The following is a 27091-nucleotide window of genomic DNA, read 5'->3' as shown; positions in this document are numbered from 1 at the left end:
GCGCGGCTTGGAGGCACAGGCTGCAGTTGCCAAGGCCAAGGCCAAGGCTTAAGTCGGAAAGAGCGGGGAAGCCAGCTTGGCGCAGCCGGACGTGCATCGTTCCAAGCTGCCACTCCGAGGAAGCTTCTCTTGCACCTCACCTGGAAGGCGGTCCACTCGAGGTGGAGTGGGAGTTCGAGGGGGAGACTTGAAGCGCAGAGGTTACTTTCGGGTGCAATGGGGCAGGTAGGAGCTGTCCTTTCAGCACCCGTTGCTCAGCCGCCTCCCCAAATAACAAGCCCCCCGCCAAAGTCTCGGGTAGCGTCCTGAGGTCCCTATATTCCCGGACTTCAGGACCTTGCCATTGAATGATGGAGATCGGCCGGCAGGCCTACCAGCACTCCCCTCCCCCTACACTCCACCCGCTTCAGAGACAGCAAGCTCAGCTGCCCCCAACCCAACTCGGCCACCAAGCCTGGGCGCTGCAAACGCAGCTGGCGAAATCTCTCCTTCCACACTGGCAGGCTGGCTTCCTTTTACATGCGCGAGGAAAAGGAAGGTGGAGGAAAGCGTCCAGGAATTAGGAAACAAGTAGAGAAACAGGTGTTGTGATGGCAAAAGGGCTCTTCCATTGGCTCTCCCCACCCCACACGCCCCAGAGCTAGGGATCCTGGAGATAGCCAGGTGCATCTGAAGGAGGTAAACAATTGCAGCAGCAAAACAAGGTGTTCTTCTGCCGCACTGTTAGTAAACAAGTTTTATATCTAAGAGTTCTTAAGTTTCTATTTGACACCCAGGAGAACACGATAAATATCCTCAAGTCGGGGCTTGGCTCACAGGTGGGAGGACACTTAAATAGGTCCATCTAGTTTATTGAGGCAAGGGTTGGAGCTGGTTGGTACAAATTATACCGGTAGAAAACAACCACACTGAGTTCAAATCAACTATTTGTAGCCCCTGCTCCTGGGCAGCAGAGGCCCCTCAGCCTCTTCTCCTTTTCACCTCCACAGTGCGCCTGGGGCAGCCCCTCCCCAGCCCACCCAGCGCACCTTCCCGAGAATACAGGACCTCAGGCCAAAGAGAGATACCGGCCCCCTTAATAACTCCTCTGCTCTACCCCAATCATATCAAGGGAAACCCAGAACGGAGACAAGGCTCGGTCATACTCACAGAGCAGATTCCGTTTGCTGCCTCCGGCCCCTCACTGCCTTCTTAATTGTAGGGCTCTGCATTATAGTCTCATAATTCATGCCTTCCTAATTAAGGCTGTCAACAATTCCATTGTAAAGCTGGAAAATGTACAGCACCTGCTCTCCGGGAACTCTGTGCCAGGTGTGTGTGGGGGACTTGCCAAAGGGTGCATTGATCTGCTGCTCAATCGCAGTGTCTGGCATTTAAGCCTGATTTTCTTGTGCCAGGTAACTAGCTAGGCAGGAAGGTGGGGAGGAGACTAGAGCATGCTCGGGTCTGATCGCAAGACCCCACCCCTCCCTTAGAGGGAAGTGCTGGGGAAACAGTTTTCAGAAAGTAAAATGGAAAAACTAGAGTAGCCATTGGTTGGTATTACTGGCTGGTGTTTGCTGCTCTGGGACACCTGAAGCAGAGTTGCTCAGACAGATAGCTCTCCAAGGCACTAATCCTCTCAGCAGCTCTGCAGTGAGGCCTGGCAGGGAGAGGTAAGGGAAAGGACACAGCCCTTGACTGGACCCTCTTCTTTCTGCTGGGCAGCCCTGGCCCTCACAAGCTGACACTCTGACGTGTTGGGAATAAATTATCTCAGGGTCTACTTAAGGGACCAGGTCAAAAAGCTGGGAGAAGCCTCAAAGACTGAGGAGATGGGAGGCAGAGTATGAGATGGTGAGGGCAGGAGGCAGTCAGTTAGAAAGTGCTTCTTTCTGTGTTCTTGGTCCTGATGTGTTTCAGGGAAAGAGGCATGTGCTGGACTAGATTCACCAGAGCCTATAGGCCCTCCTGTTACCCTGGAGCCATAGAGGGGTCTGTCTCACTGGGGAGTGGAGCCTGGCCCCATGCCCTGCAAGAGGAGGATGAAAGCTTGTGTGGGCTGAGTCGACAATATGTAATTGGATTGTAATCACCCGCCTGGCTTCTGCACCGCTGGGGGCGCTGAGCCTTTCAGTGAGCAATCAGCACTGCATGGTGGGAGGGGGCACAGATTCAATAGCAAATCCCAGGTGGAGAGCAGAAGGGGGGAGGATCAGCAGATGGGCAAATTTTCTGTCTCTCCCTCTCCTTCCTTGCCCAAATGATGCTGGCTGCCTATTAGTTATTTACCAGCAGATCGGGGGTGGAGCCAAATCTTTTGTGAAAGTCACATGGAAGGCTAAGATGGATGGGTAAACGGTGAGGGTTTTGGGGAGACTTCTTCCCCACAATTGTACTGAAGGATGTGCTGGTGAAAAAAAAAGTGCATCTGGAAGCACAGGTAGAGATGGCAAAGAGGAAAGGAGAGACAGCAGAAGAGCTGGGGCTCCCTGCTCTCCAAACCTATTGGTGACCAGAGCTGCATTTAGTGTACTTGTGGGAGACTTTCAACCTCAACCTTCCCAAAGGGGCCACTGTCCCAGGCAAACCAAAGGTATCTATGGACAGCATAAACTGGCCTCTGGGACTCCCCGCACAAGCAAAGGGAACACAATTCATCATCAGGAGAGAGGTACCCTTCAAGAAAAGAAAGGGAAGTGGGGCCCTGGAGGTAGAGGGCAGGGCAAAGTAGTAGGAAGCCAGCCTCACTCAGGCTGATGCAGTGCCCAGACGTGCCAACCAGTCAGCCCGCTTAAGTTCCAAGGCCTGCAGGAAGCCTTGGACTCTCTCTTCCCGTCTGGCTGAGAGTTTGTGCAAGCGTGTCCGTCGGAGCTGGGCGTCCCCACTGGCCTGGAGCCCCTCTCGTAGCAGCTGCTCTGTCACTGCAGCCTGGTCCCTCTCCAGCTGCTGTCTCTTCCGCTCCTCTGCATACATGTCTCGGGCCTTCTGCTAAAGAAAAGTGGGGATTGGGGATGATCACTGGGTGTGGTTGGAACTGGGATGGAGGAGGTAGGGGACAGGGTACCGGGCAGGCCAGGTTAAGTGGAACAGTAGGGTGTTTGTACCAGATTTGGAAAGGTTTGGTGCCTAGGTTGTAAAGGGAAGGCAGTGGAAGTTTTGAGTCTATCTTGGTTTGTCTTGTCTGGAAGCATCTGTCTTTCTTGAAATTCTCAGGTTTGCACTTAGAAGGGAACCAGCAAATATGAATTTGACTTCTGGTTCCTCCAACTAGCTTTATGGCTTTGGATAAATCCTCTCCTAACCTCATTTCTTCATCTGTAAAGTGGGGGTTGTGCCTACTTTGAAGAGTGGTTTTAAGGATTAGAGATAATACTGTATATGTAAAACCCTCTTTAGCATATTAGCAGACTCTCAAACAGACAGCAATTTTATAAGTTACTACTGTCTATTTTGTGCTGCAAGGAAGGTTCTATTTCCTGCCTGGTGCACATCTGTGGCGTCATTTCTTTTGGTTTTCCAGGTCACCTTAAGGGTGCCATCCTCTCAACTCTTTAAGCTGTTTTTCAGAGTTGGGCTCCAGTCTTGCCTGCCTTATGGGGACCAGCCTAACTCTTCCAGCAAATGACCCCTCTGTGAAAACTGTAAGAAGCAGGTTCAGCACTCAAGCCACTTTACTACTTTCTGCCTAGTAGGCTAGTATTAATGTCCCTAGTCCTAAATCCACTTTTTCAGTTGGAAAATAAGACCTTGAAGGCTCCACTGAACCCCACCAGAGCTCCTGGAACTAGCTCTGATGCCAGGTAGGTGATCATACTCCCTGGCAGCACTTCTTATACCCTGTATGTGTCTCCAAACAAATCATCAACTCCTACAGGGCAGAGACTATGGCTTCTCCTCTGGCACTTGGGGTGCCCTGTATACTCAACTGACTGACCATGTGATCCCAGGAGGGTAGGGAGGATGCTTGTGGGGAGAGGAAATCCCTTTGGAGCAGAACCAAGGCCCTGCTCTTCCTCAATGATGCACCTTGCCCCTGCCACTCTAACTGGCGGCAGAGCCACTGCACCAGAGCTCCTCCTGCCAAACCCACTCCATGTGTGAGAGACTGCTTTGCTGTCGACTTGGCATCCTATACCCTGATGACCCTTACCAAATAACTGCACCTTATATTACAGCATTTGTGTATGTGTCTCTGTCCTACTCAGCCTGTAAATGCCTGGATGACTCTGTTTATCCTTGAAGGAAAACCTTCCAAGTGCACAAGCACTTGACCCTTGCAACAGAGCTGGGAAGGTACTTCCTGTAGGAGATAGACATGGAGGCTGAGAATAAGAAATTGATTTGCTAAGGTCTCTCAGCAATAAAGACTCACTGAATAAATGAAAATTCTGGAATATCCCCCCTCTAGGCATTCAAGGGTACTCTTTTGTTATGATAATGAGCTCATACATGGAGCTATGAAGACTTAAATGGGCTTAAGAAGTTGCCTTGGTCAGGAGGAACCCCGAGTCCTATGTACAGGACCTTACTGGGGGATATAGAGATAGATGTTCAGGATATAGTCTAAGCAACTCTCATGTTTAAAGGCTGATTAGGACACAGATCTCTATACAGAGTCCCATTATATAAGGTAGAATGTGATAAGGGTCATCATGGAGGCAAGAGAAATAGCCATGCAGCCTAGAGGAGAGAAAAATATGGCTATGAGGGTCAAGGAGCAGTGAAACCTCATGGACAGGCAACATTTGAGCTGCGCTTTCACCAATGGGGAGAAATTGCATAAAGGTGGAGTGTATGGAAACAGGGGGAATATCAGGTAGTGGGAATAATGGGCAAAGATACATGAAATTGACTGAAGAGCTTGATCAGGCCAGTGTGATTCCTCCTGCAGCACAAGGGGTCTAGAAGTTCCTGTCCAAAGAACTCTCACCTCTCTAATCCTAATTCTTTTTTCTTTTTTAAAATAAGACTTTATTTTAGCCAAATTGATGACGTATACCAGCAGCAGGATCTCAAGTGCTTCAGTCCAAGCCTAATTCTTAATTTGCAAAATGGGGATAACACTATCCACCTCACTGGGTTTGCTATTCTTCTATCAGCACCATTTGTGGGTATGGCTAAATAGGCTATATTCTGGCCAGACAGAAAGGGTGGGGGCCACACAGGGGGGAAATACAGAGCTAGTTAAAGTCACTCCGTGAAGCTAAGGCTTCTTCCAGAAGTACCAGGCAAGAAGGCTACAGCCAAGGCAGAGCCTGGCCTCTATTTGCCAGGAATTGGCAACTCACTGTTAGGATGATGGAGTGAGGGGAGAATCCTAAACACCATCTACTCTAGCTTTCTCACTTTAGACAAGGACACTTGAGGCAGGAGGCAGGAAGAGACCTGGCCTCGGTCACACAGTGGGTTGAAGTTCCCTTGGTGTCTCCACTAAGGTGGCTTCTTGAGAAGGGTTAAGCAAGAAAACTTACATGAAAACACTGAAGTTCTTTAGCAGACCCTCAGTATATGCTGCCACCGTCACACACACACACACATACTATCATTACTATGAATCCTAATCAGATGCAGGTGACTCTGCCTCCTAATGAAACTTTAAGATCTGGTGCTCAATGTTGATACCTTCAGAGAATAACGGTCAATCTCTCTGAGAATCCTTTCCTGAATTTCCATGGTAAAAAGATTAGAGACTTGTAACTTGAATCCCAGTTCTTTCTCTTACTAGTTGTGTCCTTTTTTTCATTTGCACAAGTGGGTCTAATAATACCTACCTCATTGGGTTCTTGGGAACATTAAATGAGACAGTGCATATAAAATATTCACAGTGCCTGACACATGGTAAATATACAGTCAGTAATAGCTACTATTAGTATTAACATGCTTATTAGCAAGTGTCTGGTATATGTATAGTAGGTGGTTAATCAATGCTCACCTTTTCTTCCATCCCATCCAGTGAGGCCAGCCCTGAAGCATGCTATGGTTCATCTAGAGCCACACCTGATGAATGTTATGGTTCATCTAGAACCACACCTGATGAATGTTATGGTTCACTTGGAACTAACCTGAAGCACGCTATAGTTCATCTGGAACTGCAGGATGGCTTCACAGAGGTTCCAAAACATGTATTCTGGCCACAGAATGGGCTGGAACACCAGGCAGGAGTGGGAGGTCTGGGAAAGGGCAGGAGGAAGAGAGTTTAGTTTAGTAACATGTTGCTGGAAACATCCCTGGGCAGGGTTCCAAAGAAGGAGCAGGCTGAACAGGACCCAGAAGCCCACAGATGAGATCACACAGGCATCCTGAGCTGTAGCTGCTGCCACCAGCCCTGATTCACTGACTATATGGGGCGGGGTCTTCTGAGGGAGTGAGATCACCTGCCTGCAGCAAGGCAAAACTAAAACAAGACTAGACCAACATTTCCACTATTTTTCTAAGAGCCAGATTTAGGGCTATGTAATAACATCTGGATTATGTTATTGGCTCTTGGCCCTTAGAGGTCATCTGGGAGACACACTGTCTGATAAAAGTCAGCAATGAACAAATGGTAGCTGCCATTGTTATTTTTAAGTAGCAGAATGTCCAACAGTGGTTAAGAGCATGGACTCTGGGGCTAGACTGCTTGGCTTTGAATTCCCCTATTCACCATCTATTTGACTTGAGACAAGCTACTTAATCTCTTTGGGCCTCAGTTTCCTCAACTGTAAAACTGGGAAATAAAAATACCTAGTTTTTAAAGTACTATGAAAATTGAACAAGTTAATATACATAAAGCAGTCAGAGCACAGAGCTGGGTGGACTTTAATAATAACCACTTGTGGGCTCTCTTTAAAGCATACCCACGTCCTTCTTCTCTCTCAAGTGTGCATCTCTAGTTTTCCCTCCTAAACTCTTAGGGTCCCCATGAGACCTGCAGCCAGGGGAGCAACGGGCAGTGGCAGCTCGTCTGGGGCTCACCCCTGAACTGTTTCCAAGGCCTCCTCTTCTTTGACTTCCCAGTGAGCTGACAGCAACCCTACTGTGGCTCACTGCTTTCCTGTAACTTTTCTAGGGAGCCAAAGCAGAGCACTGCCTGGGCTCTCCCCTGTTGCTTCTTCTACCCTAAACCCTTCCTTTGTTTCACTGTCCCCAGCTTTAATAAATGTGGTTTTGATATAAATAATAATAATAATAATAGCCAATAATGTGAGATTCCCTTTGGAACATTCTTGACAGCCACTGCTGGATACCTTTAGGGGCAAGGGAGGAATTCAGTGCCTCAAGGAGGATAACTCTTATTGCTGGATAGCTTGTCATGCTAAAGCAATGTCACCTTCCCTGGAACTTCTACCATGCTCTCAGGTCTTTTCTCTGGATTAAGTTTGTTTCATCCTCAAAATGACAATCTTTCAAATGAAGGCTAGATTAGAGCCGCCTGTTATCTGTTTCCAAGGTTGTAATGACTTGTTCACTTTGACTTTGCAAACAAGCTATACATTTGAAGATAGTATGGATTATTTCTGACTCAGTCATTGCAATTTTCCCAGGACAAAGGAGGAACTCAATATATTTTTCCAGGGGGAAAAAACAGTCACTGTGCTTCCCTTTTCCAGACCACTATCCTTTACTTATAAGACGTGAGTTCCAGATTTCTTGCCATCCAGGTTGGCCTCTTCTGTTAAGTCCTCTAGTTTACCACGTAGTAGTTTCTTAACACTCAGTGCCCAGAAATAAACCTTCCAGACATGATATGACCAGCAGAACCGTCAGATGCACATTATACTTCTTTTAATATAGCCAAATACTGAAAGTATCTTCACTAGCTAAATCTTGTTAGTTCACTTTTAAGACTATGGTCCATTAAAATCTCTAGAACTTTATCATGTGAATTGCTTCCAAGCTGAATCTTTCCCTCCAACCTCTCCTTGAACAAAGGCTTGCCCCTGTCGTGTGTACCCAAGGGCCAAGTTAACAGGTGATAGGGATTTTCAAGTAAAGACAAACTTACTTGACTACAAGCTTTTGGGGGGACCACTACACTGCGGGAACTGAGCTGAGAGACAATGGCCACTAAGAAAGAGTTTGCATTGCGTTTATATCCCTTGTGGACTGTGCTTACATCGATGCAACCCTTTATTCTGAAGGACAGGGACTAGCAACTGAGAAGCAAGGTTCTAGCCAAGAGGGGCTGGGGTACCTGGCAGGTCACCAGAGCAGAGTATACTCAGGAACAAAAGTCAGAAGTCCAGTTCCTTGAACAAGGGCACAGGGGATGTTTTCATCACAGACGGATATCCTTGATCTTTTTTTTCCTCTAGGAACTTTAGAGAGCAAGAACCAGACAGGTTCACATAGCCAGGGAGAAATGAGACAGGGACAGCAAATGTTACCAGGCACAGCCTAGAGACACTTCTCTAGATTTTTGGTCCCTTCCCCCACAAGGTTCTCTGGTGCCAGCGTAACTGGGAGTGAGGATGAGCCCCTCTGTGGGTGCGATAGCAGTTTTCAGCTGACACAAAACAGAACAGTGGTTCAAAACTACTTACTTGCCAGAGCAGGAAGTCGCTGAGCCTCACCTCCCCAGAAGTCCGTATCAAGATGTCCGGGTTAGGAGAGTGGTAGGTGTAGAGGCACTTATCGAGCAGAGACTCGGACACATCACTAAGGTGAGTGGGGAAGAGACAAAGATAAGCACACATCTCTTTTTAGATTATTCCTTACATAAGGCTTCCCAGATTATAGAATACCATCAAATATATGAGTAAATACTACCTGGTACACAGAAGGCCATTGTTTTATCAAACAATGCCTGATAAAGTAATTAATGTTTTTAATCCTCTCTACTACACAAGGTATTTCTGTCCTCATTTTACAGACAAGGAAACTGAGGCTCAGAGATGACTAGTTGGCCAAAAGTCTAAATAGCCACAGGCCTAAAACCAGACAGACCTACTAGACTGTATTGTCCTTCATGTAAAACATCATTTTTTACAATCCATATACCTTATCACCCTACAATTTGATGAAATACTCTGCAACTGTTTTTAATAGAAATCTAAATGCATTGATTGGAAAGATGTACAAATCTAACATTAAATGAGAAAAGTAAGTTTCAGAAAAATTACAGTGTGGAAAATACACACTCAAATACACATGTGAATATATGTATACATAAACAAAGAACAAAGTCTATAAAGGCACATACCATACTATCAACAGCAATTACCTTTGGAAGGTTGGATAAGTAAGGAAGGAAAGATATGTCTCTTTACTTTATGTACCTTTGTTGTTACTTGAATTTATTATGAAGAAAATGTTTTAAAACCTTAAATTTAAGCCATATGAACCTTGAAACACTGCAAAAAAATCCACATTACTTAGGATTTGAAAAACAAAACAAAACAGCAAAATAACTAGGCCTCCTGTGTTTAATTAGAGCTACTTTCCCAGACAGACACTTACAAGGAAAATGGAATAAAGGAGAATGGGGACTGGCATTATTTATCTTAAGTAAAATTTTGTGTCCCTGAAAAGAGAATATTTGCAAGCCTGGTGTCTATTGGTTCCAAGAACACTGTTTACCTTCCCTTCCAAGTACCTAGAGGTAGAATTTGAAATCTCCAAGACTTGCATCTTGTGAAGGCAAAATTTGCATCTCTAGAAGATAAAATTTCTTGGTAGAAACACTGCTCTGGGAATATAGCAGAGAGATCTAGGCTGAGTGTTCAAAACAAGATTCTATATACTTACTAGCTGTGTGCCTTTGGTTAAGTTACTCCATCTCTCAGTCATTTTTTTTTGTGCAAACCACACAGGGAGCTTTATTTTCTGTACCATCGCAAGGGAAACAATATTCACTTATGACCGGGCAATCAGAAGGGCTCTGGTTCAGATTTCCCTGATAATCTGACAGTCTGTCTTGGCAACATGGTCTTAATTCTCTAATTAAGAAATGTGAGACTGTCCTGGCTGGTGTGGCTCAGTGGATTGGCTACTGGCCTGCAAACCAAAGAGTCACCGGTTCAATTCCCAGTCAGGGCACATGCCTGGGTTACGGGCCTGGTCCCCAGTTGAGAGCGTGCAAAAGGCAACCAATTGATATGTCTCTCACATATTGATGTTTCTCTCCCTCTTTTTCCCCCCTCCTTTCCCCTCTTTCTAAAAATAAATAAATAAAATCTTTAAAAAAATGTGAGACTCTGTAAAATCAACATCATTTCTCAGCTCTCTTGTCTTTGAAATGGACACATTTATCCTATTTACTTATAGGTTATTGTGAGGGTCAAACTGAATAAGTTACAGATTTGAGTAACCTTGGGAACTATAAAGTGCTCTATAAAGAAAGAATAAACATTACTTCCAGTCCCACCACTTTGCTGTGTGACTCTGGATACCCACTTTACCTCCTAGAGTTTCAAATGTGCCAGGCAGTAAGCAGAATCCTTATCGAAACAATGGTAACTCGAAGTGGGGGAAGATAAAGCTGACAAAACGAAAACAGGACATCTGCGCTTTGGCCAACAAAAATCCACCACTAAACAGCCTTTGCTGTCTGCATGAAGACTGTTAAGAAATAATGTCTATTAAATAAAAGTAAAAGACCAGTTTCACCTATAAAATTAGAATAGCTTATATTTTAAAAAATCTTGGCAAGAATAAGGTGAAATGAACACATCCGGACCCAGATCTTGAGGAAACAATCCAAAAGGTAGACAAGAGTTAAGTCCATAGATTTAATTTTAGCAATATTTATAATAATGAAAAGTTGGAAACAACCTACACAACCAACAAACAGCTGAATGCTTAAGTAAATTAAAGCAAGATATATTCTGCAGCTATTAAAAATAATATGAACAAATTAAAAATATAGGACACATGGAGCCCTGACCAGTGTGGCTCAGTCGATTGGTTGTCATCCCACAAAGCAAAAGGTCACTGGTTCAATTCCCAGTCAGGGCACATGCCTAGGTTGTGGGTTTGGTCTGTGGTTGGGGTGAGAGGCAACCTAGAGATGTTTCTTTCACATCGATGTTTCTCTCCCTCTCTTTCTCCCTTCCTTCCCTTCTCTCTAAAAATAAATTTAAAATCTTAAAAAAAATACATAGGACATGGAAGAGCATTCATATTACAACATTAAGTCGACAAGTATGGTTCAGGTTATAAACTGTTCACAATGTGATTTCTTCTGCTATATTTGTCATAATTGGACTTGTATGGAAAAAGATGCCTCTGGCTGAACTCCCAATTATGGTTATCACTGATTTTGTCAAGAGTATTTCTGTTTGGGATAATGAAATTGTGCTGGAAATAGTTGTGATGATTATACAACACTGAATATACTTTATGCCACTTAACTGTATGCTTAAAAACTGTTAAACTATGCCCTGGCTGGGTAGCTTAGCTGGTTAGCGTGTCATCCCAATGGATCAAGGTTGTGGGTTTTATCCCTGGTCAGGGCACATATAAGAATCAGCCAATGAATGTATAAATAAGTGGAACAACAAACTGATGTTTCCATCTCTCTCTTTCTTCCTTCCTTGCTAAAAATCAATTTAAAAGAATTTAAAAACCATTGTTAAAATAGTAAAATGTATGTTATATGTATGTTATCACAATTTTTAAAAGATTTTATTTATTTTTAGAGAGAGGGGAAGGAAGGGAAGGAAAAGGGAGAGAAACATCAATGTGTAGTTGCCTCTCATGCGCCCCCCCACTGGGGACCTGGCCCGCAACCCAGGCATGTGCCCCAAGTGGGAACTGAACCAGCTCGGCCCTTTGGTTCACAGGTATGCACTCAATCCACTGAGCCACACCAGCCAGGTGTTATCACAATTTTTTAAAGTAGAACATCTTCTGGAAGAATATGAGCACATGTAATAATCAAGATAATGGCTCTTTCCTAATAAATTATGTGTTTCAGGAAATGCCCAATCTAAAATAAAATCAGTTTAAAACCTGTAATGGAAATATGGCAATAGCCTCTGGAAGGGAGGCCTGGTAGCAGTGAATATTAACAAGACAGTGAATGGCCTAGCACTGGGAAAAAGGAAGAATAAGAATGTGTTAGTGGATTCCCAGTATGTTCCGGAAAGGTAGACCCTTTCTAGAAGATACAAAGGATACATGGAAATGTGCCCTGTTATAACAACCCGGTACATTTCTCTAGCATTTAATTTATAAAGAAGATGGTGAAAAGCAGGCTTTGGAGGCAAACAGACCTGAGGTGGATTCCAGGCTGTTCCATGTTGTTACTAGCATACATTGTTACTTTGGGTAGGTCAAATAACCTTATTAAAGCATTAGTTAACAGATCTCATAAAATGGAGCAGATAATAGTCACTACCTTATATGAAAATTAAATGAGAACACATGTGATAAACACTTAGCCTAGTGCCTGCCTCATAAGATCCAATAAATATTAATAACTTTGATTTTTATACTGTTTCTGTTCATTTCAACCACCCTCTATGGCACTCAGTATACCATAGTGAGTACGAGAGCAAGCTTCTGGAGCCAGGTTGAAATCCTGGCCCCAACCTTTGCCAACTATGTGAACTTGAATAAGTTATTTAACTTCCCTGTGTCTCAATATTCTCATCTTTAAAAGGGGGATAGAAGCAGTCTAATTCATAGCCTCTAAGGAGTGACTGAAATAACATGTGGAGTACTTGGCAGATGTCTGGCAAAGAGCAATGCTCAGTAAATGTTAACAATTATTAGTATTATTAACACTCTTATTTTAAGAGGAAGACAGAGGTCTACAGGGGGGTCAAGTGTCCTGCTCAAGATAACTCAGTGAAAAAGAGTTTATTAACTATCCTATATATCATTACTAAACCTAATCCCTTTCCTATAATTCCAGACTCAAGAAAATATATCTGGAAGAAAGGAAAGAGAGGATTTGGACGGTGGTAATGAGAGAATACAAAAATTACAGCTATTGGAAGAGTAGAGCCTAATTGTAATCAAATCATTGACTCTTTTAAATTGACGGTTATAAATGCAGATTTGTCTAAATTTGAATAATGTGAAGAGCACAGCCTCAGGGCCTGATTAGCCCAGTCTGAGCAGAACACCAAGTTTCCAGAGCTTGTGGGTGGAGACATCAGCCTCCTCCTGCTGGTGACCCAGCCCAGCCCAACCCTGTCTGTATGACTAACCCCGCAGAGGCAAGTTACTAAGCCGTGCAGGGCAGAGAAAATGGATCCGGGAAAACGAGCTGGACATGGCGCAGAAAGATAAAGGTCTGTGCTCTCCTCTCGGAGCTCTCCCAGGCTTTACCCTCCCCCTCTTCTCCCCCCGCCCCAGGCGCATTACCTTTGCCCTCCTCTCTCCTAAGTTCCAAGGGCCCTTTTTTGCCTCTGTAACTTGTTTCCTAGGAGCCTACACAGCCCAGCTGGCTCACTTCGACTACATTCTAAATAAACTTTTTGTTATATATTTTTTAAAAAGATAAGTCAGTGGTTACTGGGATATGGTATGAGTATAAAGTATGCTGAACTAGGTAGGAGTCAAGATCAGAGTTCTAGTCCTAGGCATGAATGCACATTACATCTGCTTGCTAAATAGCCTTCCTTCTAGCATAAACATTTGTCCCTTACTATTTTTTATATATCCCTTATTATTTTTAATATACAGTTGATGGATTCCACATATAAGTAGACCTGCACGGTCAAGCCCATGTTGTGCAAGGGTCAACTGTATTTTCAACCCATGGTTAGGAACCCAAGGCTGCAGTGCCGACTGTAGTTATGTATGGATTTTCAACTATGTGGGCGGTAGATGCCCCTAACTCCCACATTGTTCAAGGACCAGCTGTATTATTTCATTCATACCAAAAGACTGTATGAACCATCCATTATAAAGCACAATATTGTAATGAACAATTATGAAATTACCCCGAAGCCATGAATTAGAAAAGTTACCAATAACTTGTTTCTTCTTACACAGCCTTCATCTACTTACATTATTTCATCTTCCTGCCTGGTCCCCACCCTGCCCACTAACTCAGTATCTCAGTTTTTCCTCCCGATAGCTAATTTCAATCCACATCCAAATTTTCCTCCTTACAGCATTTGACAGTGTTGTTCCCACCAGTGCCCAGGCCCCTCCTGACCCACAACAGCAAATTTCCTGTTTTCTTGGTTTCTGTAATACTGATTGCCTCATTTTCCTCATACCTTTCTGGTTGTTCATTCTTTTTTCCTTGAGGCTCATTCTCCTCGACCCAGACAGTGCAACTTTAGAGTTTCTCAAGCCCTGGCTGGTGTGGCTCATTGGATTGAGTGCAGGCCTGTGAACCAAAAGGTCATTGGCTCAATTTCCAGTCAGGGCACAGGCCAGGGTTGAGGGCCAGTCCAAGAGGCAACCAATTGATGTTTCTCTTGCACACTGATGTTTTTCTCCCCCTCTTTCTCCTTCTCTTCCCCCGTCTCTGAAAATAAATAAAACCTTAAAAAAAAAGTTTCTCAAAATCCCATCCTAGGCCGTCTCTTCATCTCTCTGTAGCCTCTCCTTGGCTTCCTCATACCCTCTCTTTGCTTCAGTACCACCTACACAGATGGTCTCCTCTTGACTGTTGACCTGACATCTATGTCCAATACCCATAGCATATCCCACATCAAACCCCTCACCTTAAGGATCCTCAAACTGGATCCTTTCTAAAGGATCCACAGTGAAGGGCACCATCAGCCACCATTTTGTAAGTCAAAACCCCTTAACACATCCTTTTCCCTTGTAGCTCTCGAGGTAGTTAGTCTATTCGATCTATTCCACCACCACCACCACAATCCAAGCTCCCTTCCGGTATTTTGTACGTGAGTGATCATAAGAGCCTCCCAACAGTCTTTCTGCAACCAGTAAGCTGCTCACACTACTGCCTCTTTCCCCAGTTACTGCTTATTCTTCCTCCTTAGATCACTCATCATCTCCTTGGGGGTACCCTCCCTACCAGATCTATTTCTTTTATTACAAATGCCTTTATAGAATTTATCACCATTATAATATTATGCTAACTTGTATAATCTTGATTAATACCTGTTTCCCTTACCAGAACTCCACAAGGGCAGGAAATATATATTTTTATTCTTACCACTCTATCCTCTGTGTAGGGCAATGTGCCTGGCCTTTAGCTGGCACTTAAAAGATATTTGTTGAATGAATAAATAATTGACTGAATGAATAAACTATGTGACATGGAAAGATCACCTAGCTGTTGGAAAACAGAGGGATTCATAAAATAGCCTTAAAATTGTCTCCTTTCCTTATCTAATTCCATTCTCACCAAGCAACTTCTTGATTTTTAATTTCATCTCCCAGGTAAATCAAATTATACCTGAGAAGAGAATCACAAAAATCCCTGGCTCCTAAGATCCTATATAACAGAGGTAAAGGACAAGAACTCTGGAATCAGACAGCTTTAGATACGAGTTCCAGCTCTGGCACTTACTAGCAGAATGACCTTGAGAAAGGAATTTCAACGCTGAGCTCAATGTTCTCATCTATGAAATGGAGAAAAGACTCTCACACATAAGATTAATGACTTAATAAAATACAAAACATAACAGATTGCCTGGGTTATTTTTACTACTATTACTTTATTATTGCTTTCATTAGTTTACCAGTATTATTACCAAAGGTTACAACAATAATAATATGACAGGAACTAAGTAGACAGAAGGCTTCTAAAATCTCTTCTAGCTCCAATAATTAGGATTCCATTATGTTGCTAATGATAAACAATTTTCATTTTGAAAAATAACAGAATCTTACATAAAACTGTGGCATAGGAGACCTAAAGGACTATACCCCAAACAAACTGCATTTCTGAAAAAATATTTTTTAAAGATTTATTTATTTATTTTTAGAGAGGGAAGAGAGGGAGAGGGGGAGAGAGAGAGGGAGAGAGAGAGAGAAACATGAATGTGTGGTTGCTGGGGGCGTGGCCTGCAACCCTGGCATGTGCCCTGGCTGGCAATCGAACCTGCGATGCTTTGGTTCGCAGCCCATGCTCAATCCACTGAGCTACGCCAGCCAAGGCACAAAAGAGGGCATTTAAAAAAAAGAATATTAGCCCTGGCTGGCGTAGCTCAGTGGATTGAGCGTGGGCTGCGAACCAAAGCATCTCAGGTTCGATTCCCAGCCAGGGCACATGCCAGGGTTGCAGGCCACGGCCCCAGCAACCGCACATTCATGTCTGTCTGTCTGTCTGTCTCTCCCCCTCCCTTCCCTCTCTAAAAAGAAAAAAAAAGATTTTATTTATTTTTAGAGAGAAAGGGAGGGAAAAACAGAGGGAGAGAAACATCGACTGGGTGCCTCTCACATGCACCCAACCAGGGACCTGGCCTATAACCCAGGCATGTGCCCTGACTAGGAATCAAAATGGTGACCTTTCGGTTTGTGGTAGGATGTCCAACCCACTGAGTCACACAAGTCAGGGCCTGAAAAACATTCTTGGGCCAGAAGGGTATCATTTTTTATTGAAAACTACAGAGTTGCTACCTGTTACATCATTTTTCTGGGGCTGCTTCATGTGCAGTGAACACAGAGAAATTCTAAAGAAGGTTATAATAAGCCAATCCGAAGCTCTTAAATGTGGGGGATTCCCTGTCCCAAATTTTCCACATGCATGCCTGATTTGACTTCTGACCCAAGAACATGGCTTAGAGATTTCATGGTTCGGTGCATGTCTGTTTTCCCTATCAGTTACCATGCTAAACAACCAGGGATACCTGGGATCCAGCAGGCCCTGCTCCACTCCCCAGGCCATCTCTCTCACAGCATTGCTGATCTCGTGACGGGACGTATACGCAAAACAGACATTCAGGAAACACCTGAGAAGGAAGAACAAAAGAATTTACCAAAGAAGGACAGGGACTAAGGATTGGAACCACTGATTCCAGAGCACCCCTTCCCTGGAAGAAAACACACAACAAATGTTAACCACAGACACCCTGAAAAGTCAGATTTTGAATTTTTTGCATTTCCCAAGTTTTCTTGGAATAACCATGTTACTAGTTTTGTAATAAGTACTAAACGACCCTTATTACCCTTCCAACCCTCTCCCCTTCTACTACCAACCAGCTTTCAGAGGAAAGGAATCCATTGTGATTTTAGCACAAACAAAGGAGAACAGAGAGGAAATCTGATGCAAAATGAATCCATTGCCAAACATACACAGTATTCCAAAGCCACACAAAATGAAGTTTGGATTATTGAACTCCGTTCTCTGCACCTGCACTGCATCCCACGTTCATCTGAACCGTGGTTAAAGAAATGGGACAGAAAAAGAGTTTCTTGAAGGAACTGTCTTCAGAGGCAGGGGTAAGGCCTGTTGCATTCCCACCCCATCCCTTGATGGGGGGTGGTGAGGTACATGAAATGAAGAAGGAAGATGAGAAACTGTACGTGTTGGGTATACACACATATAACATGGCACTGCAGAACCATCTCTGGTCTGCCCTGAAGATGGAGGAGGAAGTCTCTAAGCATCCAAAACCACCCCCTCATTGCCTCTGTACCAAATACAGAGCAAGAATGTCTCCCTAAAGCTAGCAGGGAATCAAAGGCTGACACAGGTCCCCGAGGGGAAATCTGAAAACTTACTGGTTGTAGTTCTTGGTGGCCTGCACAGCTTGTGCAATCAGCTCTTGGAGATCCAAGGGCAACAAATGCAGATCACCCAGGACCCGGATACATACCCCATGCTTCTGCAGTTTCTCCCTGGTTGGGGAAAAAGGAGAAAGGGTTGGGACACAGCACCTGCTGAGCTGGAGAGAGCAGGGTGCTCAGATGATATTCAGTTATCAGTGTTTGAGTGCATTCCTGTGTCAGGCACTGTTCTACCTGCATTATTTCACTGTACCCCTCAACAATTCTGAAAGGAGTTCACCACATTCCCCATTCTACAGTGGGAAACTGAGGCTCAGATAAGCTAGTCAGGCTGGGATTTTCCAAGATCAAACAGACATTAAGTGCTATGTCAAGACTGAAATCCAAATCTGAGCTCAAAATCCAAACTCATTACTACACATGACACCACCTCATGTGCTCTTGTCGGCAAGTTGCATTTTACATATTCTGTGCTGTGTTTTTCCCACTGTGAGCATGTGAATAAGAATACCTATATTCAGGTCCTAATGCCACCACTTACTAGCTGACTTTGCATAACCACAGCCTCCCTGAGCCCAAGTTTCCCTCACACTGTAGACTAGGGTAACCACCCTGCCACACTCACTGCACTGGTTTGTGTTGAATGAGAAAAAGCATGCAATTGTGCTTATTCTCAGGCATTAGGTGAATGACTTGAGCAAGGTCTATAAAGTAGAAATGGCTTCAAAAGTCCTAGTGAGGAGCCTGGAGCCCTGGGTTCCCAATCTAGCTCTGCCACTAGCTTGCTGTGTGACCATGGGTGAGCCTTTTTCTTTTCACTAGGGTTTAGCTTCCCAACTGATGAAAGTGAACTAGGCCAGTGGTTTTCCAACCTTCTTTTAGACTAAGTACTCTTTCTTCAAATCATCATAAACAGAAGCCCAATATATAAAATAGATAAACGCAAACCAGCACCCTATACCCCACTTCCTCTGGGTTCTTTGCACCCCGACTCCTAGAACTCTGGGGTTCTACAGCACATTGTTGGAAAACCACCACTACGGTTTCTTTATTTCTTCTGCTCTGTCTAGGGCTTCATAACCTAAGGCTGTCTTTTCTTACTACCTACTGATTACAGCAATCCCAGTAGCACCTCTACTGCCAAGCATTTTGGTCTGTCAGGAACTGTTAGACGGCCTCCTGACTCTCAGAGTGCAGGCGAGCAGATAACAGCTCAGAGATGGAGTCAGAAAGATCCTGTCTGTCTTGGCTCTGCCTGTCTGGTACAACAGCTGTGTGTCTCCGGATACACAACTAAACTTTTCAATTTTTGTTTGTTTGTTTGTTTGACTTTTCTCTTCTCTGCAATTGGGATGATAATATCTTTTTCACAGGATAATGTGAATATTAAATGAGCATACATGTTAGGTTCAGACCCTGGCACAAACTACTTAAGTACTTTACAAAGGTAAGATTGGTGTGAAGTACAGAAGAATTTGCACACATGGAATATGCCCCCTGGTCTCCATCCCCAGACCCATGAGTGTGAACTCTGAGCCACAGGGACTCTGCCGACCCAAACACTGGGAGCACTGTCTGTGGTCCAGAGCCTCGCCATCCTAAGATAGACAGGGGAGCCTGGCTACCCTCTCCACCACACTGACGCACACAGGCACAGAAAAGACACAAGTGTTCTTGGCCTAGTTCCACTGCAGCTCTAGGTTTTCTGTTCTCTCACCGTCCTGGTATGGGGAGGAGCTGGGCAGAGAATTATTGTAAGGAAGACTTTTGGGCAGTCTGGCTGGACAGGGTTCCATACTTTAAGATGAACAAATTCCATCATTTCTTCTGTGTCCCCTTCTGGCTCTACTCCCTAAGTTAAGCCCAAACTTAACGACAGCTAACAGTGGTACTGACTCTTCTCCGTAAAGGCCTCTTGTACATCATCCCATCCCTTCCAAAAGAACATGCAGAAGAATATGGCAACTTTTTAGGGGTGACTGCACAGCAGAAAATGACTTTTTCAGTGTTTCTCTCACTCGACTCTCCTGGCCGCAGTTTATTGGTCCTGGTGTGTAAATCTGATCTAAGTGGCTAGTGCACAGATTTAGTTCATTCTGGGCTGTTCTCATGAGGCAGGGAAAGCAGGCCCGCAGAGAGAAGGAAGTAGAACAAGAGGCTCTAATGGATCTCCATCCTGGTTTCAGTTTTGCTTGAGGTTTTTTTGTGCTTATCCTTGACTTCTGTGAAATACCTCTATATTCTCAAATAAATGCCCCCTTTGGAAACAACAACAGCAACAACAAAGCTAGCTTGTCATATTTGCCACTGTAGAGATCTGACTAACATTAAAAGGATACAAAATTCCTTAAATAAGCCTCAAGTAAGAGAGTTGAGGGTTAGGGTAAGGCTCCAAGTGCTGAAAGAACACAGTCTCCCCTCTGACAGCATCTTACTGTTCTTCCAGCAACCGGCTGAATTTCTGCCGGGCCAAATCCATTAGCCCATCTACTTCACTCTTAGAGCGTTTGAAGTTCTCAATGCTGAACGCGTACACCGTCACCTCTCGGATGCCCAGGTTCAAGCACCAGTGCAGAGTCTGAGAAGGGAAAAAACAAGAGGCTTGGGTACAACGGAGACTGGGAAGGGAAATAAGAGATGCCTCGGCCCTGACTCAATGCTGGTAAAGCTAGGATAACACCAGTGCTTCTGTCAGAATAATGAACCAAATATGTACAGAACCACCACTTGAGAAACTGAAAAATGAGAACTTAAGGAATACTACTATGCTGATGCCACTGTGATCTACCAGAAAGAGCTCTTCACCGAGAGAGTACAAAACCAGGTTCTGGTCCTTGACTCCATCATGCACCCTTTATATGACCAAAGGCAAATCATTTAACATCTCTAGGCCTGTCTCTTTATCGATAAAAAGAGATCATAATCCATCCCTCACAAAGTGGCTAAAGAACAATATATAAACACAAGGCATTATCACTCATGGCATAACTTTATTATTCTGGTAGACTGAGAGGTTGATGGGTTATAAGAATGAAATCAATAATTGTACAGCTGTGCAGCATTTGAGCCTGCAACCCAAGCATGTGCCCCAACTGGGGATCAAGCTGGTGATCCTTTGGTTCGCAGGCTGGTGCTCATTTCACTGAGCCACAGCAGCCAAGGCCACACTTTCAATTTTTTGAGCACTTTCTTTATGCCAGGTCCTGTGCCACATGCTTTTCATTGGGCCATCTTGTTTAAATCTCACATAATCTCCGGAGACAGAGATTATTGCGATCTCTCTTTTACAGATGAAGAAACCAGGGTAAGACAAAGGGAAGCTAAGTAACTGACTGCAGGTCACAGATCCAGGAAGTGGCACAGCAGGGGTTTCAGTGAGTTCTGAGTGACTCCAGGGCTTAAGTTCCTCAGCACCAGGCAAAACTGCCTCTATGTTAGTCACAAAAGAGCTGGGGTCAACAAATCCAAAGACCTCCACATAGTATTAAAGAGAACCCAACAACCACTTGCTCAAGGTAAAAAATATCCCCACTCTAGCATCAGGCCATGCTCTCATGCCAGAAACCCACAGGCCACACAGTTCTATTCTTCTTAAAGTTAGATTCAGCCCTGGCCGGGTAGCCCCGTTGATTAGGGTGTTCGTCCTGGTACACCAAGGTTGTGGGTTCAATCTCCAGTCAGGACACTTGCAAGGATCAACCAATAAACGCATTAAGTAGAACAACAAATCAATGTTTGTCTCTCTCCCCACAAAATAAATAAAAAATTTTAAATAATAAATAAATAAATAGTTTTACAAGGATTGCCCTAGGTATTCCATTCCTACTGTTAGACTTAATGTTTTCCAGTCTGCAATATACATGAAAAACCATAAAATGTTGGGCTGCTCCGTCTGTGGAGGAGCCCACTCTCTGTCTCACTGCTTCCTTAATAAACTCTTTCACTTTAAACTCTAAAACAAAAAAAGCAAAAAAACCCTCATAAAATGTTTATGACCTTTGCTTAGAGTGATGTCTCCATCTGTATGGCACTTTTCCCAGTTTAAGCACTGAAAGACTTGTGTCCTGACAAACCCTCAGACTCAGGCGAAACAGTAAGAAATCCCTTTGCTCCAGAAATGTCACTTCTTAGACTCTATAATGTCTAATAACAGTGGAGCAACTAAACAAATTATATCAAATCTTTATGATGATAAAATGTTCTAGTCATTAAAACATATAGTCAGACAGGCTATATATCAATCTAGAAAAATACTTGACAAAATGTCAAGTAAAAATAAGGTAATTGAAGCTACAGATGTAATTTTATAAACATTAAGTCATGTTAGAACATGTTACAAGGTTGGGATGGGGCACAGAAAAAATTTAACTGTTGACTGGTTAAAGGTGGTAAGAGGAAATTTTGTTTTTATTTCTAATATTTTGTAATGAATCACTAGATGATTTAATTTTTAAGACCTATAGCTAGCAAGCAAGCAATTAAGTGAACAGCAATAGCCCCGGCCAGGTGGCTCAGTTGGTTGGAGCACTGTCCCGTACACCAAAAGTTTGCAAGTTTGATTCTCAGGCAAGGGCACATATGTAGGTTGCAGATTCAATCCCCAGTTGGGGTGTGTACAGGAGGCAACCCATCAATATTTCTCTCTCACACTGATATTTCTCTTTCTCTTTTCCTCACTTTTTAAAAATCAATAAGCATATCCTTCGATGAGGATAAATTAAAAAAAAAACAGCTATAAAAAACTCTCAAACCATAGCAAACTCAGGCTTTCTAGCTACCATCCAATTTTCCATGGACAGTTCACCTTGGGTTCTGCCACCCACACCCACCTCAGCCAGCTTGTTGAAGCCCTGCGAGTGGCCCTCCTGCCGCTCCACCTGGCACTTCTTAGCATAGCGACGGTTCCCATCCATTATAAATGCAATGTGTTTGGGTATTGGGCCTGCCTGTGAAGTAAGAAGACAAAAGATGAACACATCACATACTCTCCAAAGATAAAGGGAGACATTACACCCCAAGCTGATAGGCTTCAGCTAGATGATAAAAGCCCCAAGGAAGGGAATTGGGTATTTTGTGCTTTTAGTTTTATAACTGAGTACTAAGTATTAAGCCCTTATTCATGCCAAGCACTCTTCTAGTTTTTTTATACCTCACCTTAGTATCATACGAATCTATAAAGTATATAGTATTATCTTCTATTATTTTATAGGTGAAAAAACTGAGGCTGAGAGGGAAAGTGACTAGCACAAGTCACACAGCTAAGAGGCAAAGTGGGGGTCTGAACCAAGGCCTGGGTGCGATCAGAGACCATTTTTAACCATATGTCATTAACCAGCACTTTGGTTTCATTAGTGTCCAGCTGGAAGGCCCAGGAAGGAAACTGACGGTGTGGGGGATGGAGAGAGCATCCTCCACATCCGAGAGGCATCCACTCCTCAGCAATATCCGATTGCTGACACACAGAAGTGGGGTCTACCCTTGCTGGATCTTGTTATTTTACAAGAGATGCCATATATCAGGATTTTTTTTATAAAAATGTAAATGCCAGAAGCCATTCAAAGCAAACAAAAGACATTATGGGGGCCAAACAAAACTTGTCATCTGGCCTAAAGCAGCCTTTTGTTGTCAACCACAGCAAAACTTCACTCCATGGCCTACTTTTCTCACTGGAGGGGCTCTTCACAGACTGCTTCCCCCGCACCTGTCCATCATTTCCTACTTTTGTTTCCATGTGCAGCCTTTAAAAAAAAATTCCAAAGAAGTCATGTAGCTTGTTCTTCACAACACATGACTGCAGCAGTTGCCTGAGGAGATATTCCCATATCTTGGCCTGCACAAGTAACCTTGGCATTTGTGTGTTAGTGTGTGAGAGGGTATAAGGCTTACTGACTCATAAAGGCACTGCTACCCACCACTTGACAGACTGTGGCTGAAAAACAAACCCAAGTTCACTGGCTTCAATCTCAAACCTATCACATGCAGAAGATAGAACACTGTTGTGAATCTTAGAGAAAAAGCTGAGGGGAGATTTGGGAAAGCAAGGGAGAGTACAGAAAATAGAGTGACTGTAGTCTTCAAATGGCTAAAGACAACCCCAGTAATAGTAGTAATTAAGAACTGCTAGAGAAGCTCTTAATTCCCCCATCGCTTTCCCGTCCCCCTCGTCATCCCCCCAGGAGTGTTACCTTTATTCTCCTCTCTCCGAAGCTCCAAGAGCGCTTTTGCCTCTGTAACTTGTTTCCTGAGCCCATTTTTTCTACCACTCACTTCTTCTATCTCTGTGACTTCCTAAATAAACTTTCTCTTATAGTTTGGGAAAGAAAAAAACACAACTCCTAGACACTAAGCTAAATGCTTTCTATGTATGTTTCTTTCAATCCTCAAAAAGCTATGCAAAGTCACATGGTTAATAAATGAGAGAACAGGACTTCTGTTCATGTTTGTCCCCAAAGCCCAAACTCAGCCATTATGCTCTACCACACTGAAGAGAGATCAATTAATTAATTTAACTCCAGAGGACAGCACTAGGAATAATACATCAACGTTTCAGGGAAATAAATTTCAGTTCTCCATAAGGAAGACCTAACAGTCTTATGCTGCTCAATGATATTAGGAGGTCCTGGCTTCCTGAAAATGTGAGAGTTGGGACAATAGCCTTGCAGGAATATAAGACATGGAAGTTACCTTGCACTGCTAAATTCCACTCACCATGGTGGATTACTCTATTTGAATAACAGGTTTTGATACAAGATTACCCAACTGACAAGGTCAACTGGTGCTGTGAGCTCACCTTTATGATGTTGGCACAGAACCGCTCCCACAGCGACAACTGTCCTTCCTTGATCCATGACATAGTTCTTGCCCAAGCGGAAGATAAGCTGAGCGATCTTGGATAAACAATAAAGAGAATCAGAAGTCACCAGGGCTTGCAAACAGCTACAGCTGACTTGTAGGGGATTCACCTCGGCTGTGGAGAATAGCCAGCATTAGAAATCAAAGACACTAGTCTAAACCTCCAATCTCCCACCACCCAGAGTTTATATATAAGCCAATGGGACCTTTGGGGCTGAGGCCTTTCCCTGGCTCGGTGGACCTTGCTCTTATCCCCTTTTCTTCCGTATCTGCACTGGCTTTTTCTGAACCTCTAAGTCTGCTTCCAGCCATCTCATACTGCCTACACCCCGATCCTTCCTTCTCCATCTCCCCCCCAGGCCATTTCCCACTCTCTGAGCTCCCAGTTACTGAGTCCTTCAGTTGTCACCTCCGTTACCTCCGACCTCAGTGGTCTCCCAATTATTTATCTCCTCACTTGTCTGTCCCATTGTCCCCTCTGTCATTCCCATGGTTGTCTCCCCATCCTGTCACCTCTCTCCTCTCGATGACCGATTGAACAGAAAAGCTGCCGCCTCCTTGCAACTGCTGCTCCGGACGGACACTTTCTCATGACGTGGCGCTGGGAGATTACGTCATTCTTCGGCGCCGGGACACGCTCCTCCCGGGCCCTTAATGGGCGTGGCCCTGACCCAAGGTGGAAGACTCTGAAGAGGCGCAAGAGGGTGCTTGACCGCAATTCGTGCTCCCGGAATCCGGGAGGGAAGTGCGCTCACGTGACCGAGGGGTGGGCGCCTGGCTGGAAGGCAAGTGGTGGGGAAGGCGGGGCCGAGGCCCCCTAGGGGAGTGGAGGTCATTAAACCCGAGGATTGGAAAGCCTCAAGCGGGCTATGCTGCAGGGCAGGAATTCAGGGATAACGTCAAAAACGGAAGGGCGTTTCAGCTGCTGGTGGCGTTTTACGTCTGCTGTGAATGGCCTAAGGCAGCATCCTGCTCTTGGGAAGGCCGCAGACCTGGGCTTTCGCGCCCTTGTACAGGTCTTAGTGCATTTAATATTTTGGTAAGTTCCTAGCCCTAGTCAATCGCATAAAGCACTTGATAGCAACCCATTTGTGCTTTATGTAAGGCAGTGAGATTTCAGGATTTGCAGATTTTCAGGACCTACCCAAAGGAAAACCTTTGAAGCTAGAAAGAGCTCTACTCCAAGAATGACTTCTAATATTAAATAACAGGCAGGCCATCAACTTACCCTGGTAAGGGCATTAGCTCCTTACCAAACCTTGGCAGAAAACTGTTACAGGAGTTTGAAGCACTAACAAATTTGAGTTTCAGCCCTGGTTGGTGTGGTTTAGTGGGTTGTGTGCCAGCTTGTGAACCAGTCATTGGTTTCATTCTGAGTCTAGGGCACATGCCTGGGTTGCGGGCCAGGTCCCTAGTAGGGGGCGCAGGAGAGGCAACAACACATTGATGTTTCTCTCCCTCTCTTCCCCTCTAAAAAATAAAATCTTTAATGGGGCAAGAAGAATGATACCCAAAAACTTAAAAATAATTTGGAGTTCAATTTCCTCAAAATTTAGAAAACAGCAAAAAGAAACCTTTGCAATTTTCAAAGAACCTTGGTCTGACCGAGGAAAGAGATACTGTACTAGTAACCCCCAGTTCAGTCATCCACTCGTTCTGATGAAAGGAGTACTTTTACCAGGCATTTTCAATGCCCTGGCAGTGAATAACCTACCCACGAAGTCCTTTCCATCCTTCCTGCTTTGCATCTGGGAAGCAAGCTTCAGCCTAGCTGGCTTCCATGGTCAGCTTGAAGACATTTGGTACAAAGTCCCTGGAGTGAATGTATGAAACTTCTTACCCTTGTCCTGCTAATGCTTCTGTGCACTTTCTGTAATAGATGGTATACCTCTAAGCAAGTTTTTCTTTTAAAATTCTCCTTCCTTTAGGGGGAAAGCTAGACGTTTAAAATCCAATGTTTATTAGTGGGCTAGCTAATAAATGTTTTTATAGAGTATTTCCTGTGGCCTCAATTCCCCCAGTTCTACATATTTGCCTCCCTGGGATGCTGCAGGGGGTTAATTAAGATTTGTATAGGGATTGGAAGAGCAGAAGACAAAGTATTATAAGGGTCTCAACCCCCAAGGCATGGCCCCATCCTTTCATCCCAGCCAGTGGCACAGGCAAACCTATTCTTATGCATGCCAAACTCCTAATCCCCTCTTGAATGTGGCAGTTTGCAAGGAAAGTACAAGAGGCCTTAACTAGAAACAAAAATCCACGGTAATGAGGTGCTAAGAGGACTCACTTTCAAGATTGGTTCCCAACAAAATAGCTGAACAGAAAACTTAATGGTTCTTCTGTGACTTCTGAGTCAAAGCACCCTGAATTTCTAACAAGAAGATGACAGTTTCAGTATGAATAAGCCTTTATTCTTTCATTTTATTTTCCCAGGGAAATGAGGAGAAGGAAAGAGTCAGCATGTGTTTTACAAAATGATATATAGCAAGTGGAAGTACCCAGCACAGCAAAACCAATCATCAAATAAACAGCCCCCAGTAATGGAGGTCACCAAAGCCCAAGGGGACTCAGTCTCCTGTAGTTCAGAAATAAGAAGGAATCAGGGAAAGAACAGACAGGTACATGCTTTCCTACCCTCCCTCCCTCCCGCCCCATAAATTCAAAATTTCAC

At 44.1% G+C, this 27091-nt stretch overlaps 1 protein-coding gene across 6 annotated transcripts; it reads right to left on the bottom strand.

The window, feature by feature from the left end:
• Positions 1-835: 835 nt before the first annotated feature.
• On the bottom strand, positions 836-25068 carry DHDDS (dehydrodolichyl diphosphate synthase subunit). 6 transcript variants are annotated; one of them, XM_045859642.1, is made up of 9 exons: positions 24934-25068; positions 24359-24455; positions 22398-22514; positions 20004-20146; positions 17563-17679; positions 16689-16790; positions 8505-8619; positions 6045-6152; positions 836-2970 (listed from the first exon to the last, which is right to left on the bottom strand). In XM_045859642.1, exons 2-9 carry the CDS (start codon positions 24419-24421, stop codon positions 2731-2733), a joined length of 1005 nt encoding a protein of 334 aa, XP_045715598.1. In that variant the 5' UTR covers positions 24422-24455; positions 24934-25068; the 3' UTR covers positions 836-2730. The 6 variants fall into 6 exon arrangements, with proteins under 6 accessions (XP_045715598.1, XP_045715604.1, XP_045715599.1 ...); XM_045859648.1 differs by having other exon boundaries at positions 836-2967; XM_045859643.1 differs by having other exon boundaries at positions 24359-24535; positions 24934-25064.
• Positions 25069-27091: the final 2023 nt, after the last annotated feature.

The sequence above is a fragment of the Phyllostomus hastatus genome, unplaced genomic scaffold, assembly GCF_019186645.2.
Source record: "Phyllostomus hastatus isolate PE091 unplaced genomic scaffold, TTU_PhHast_1.1 phas_scaffold_182, whole genome shotgun sequence".
In the NCBI taxonomy this organism is placed as follows: domain Eukaryota; kingdom Metazoa; phylum Chordata; class Mammalia; order Chiroptera; family Phyllostomidae; genus Phyllostomus; species Phyllostomus hastatus.
Note: the sequence above shows the minus strand (reverse complement) of the source record. Positions and strands in the feature narration are given on the sequence as shown.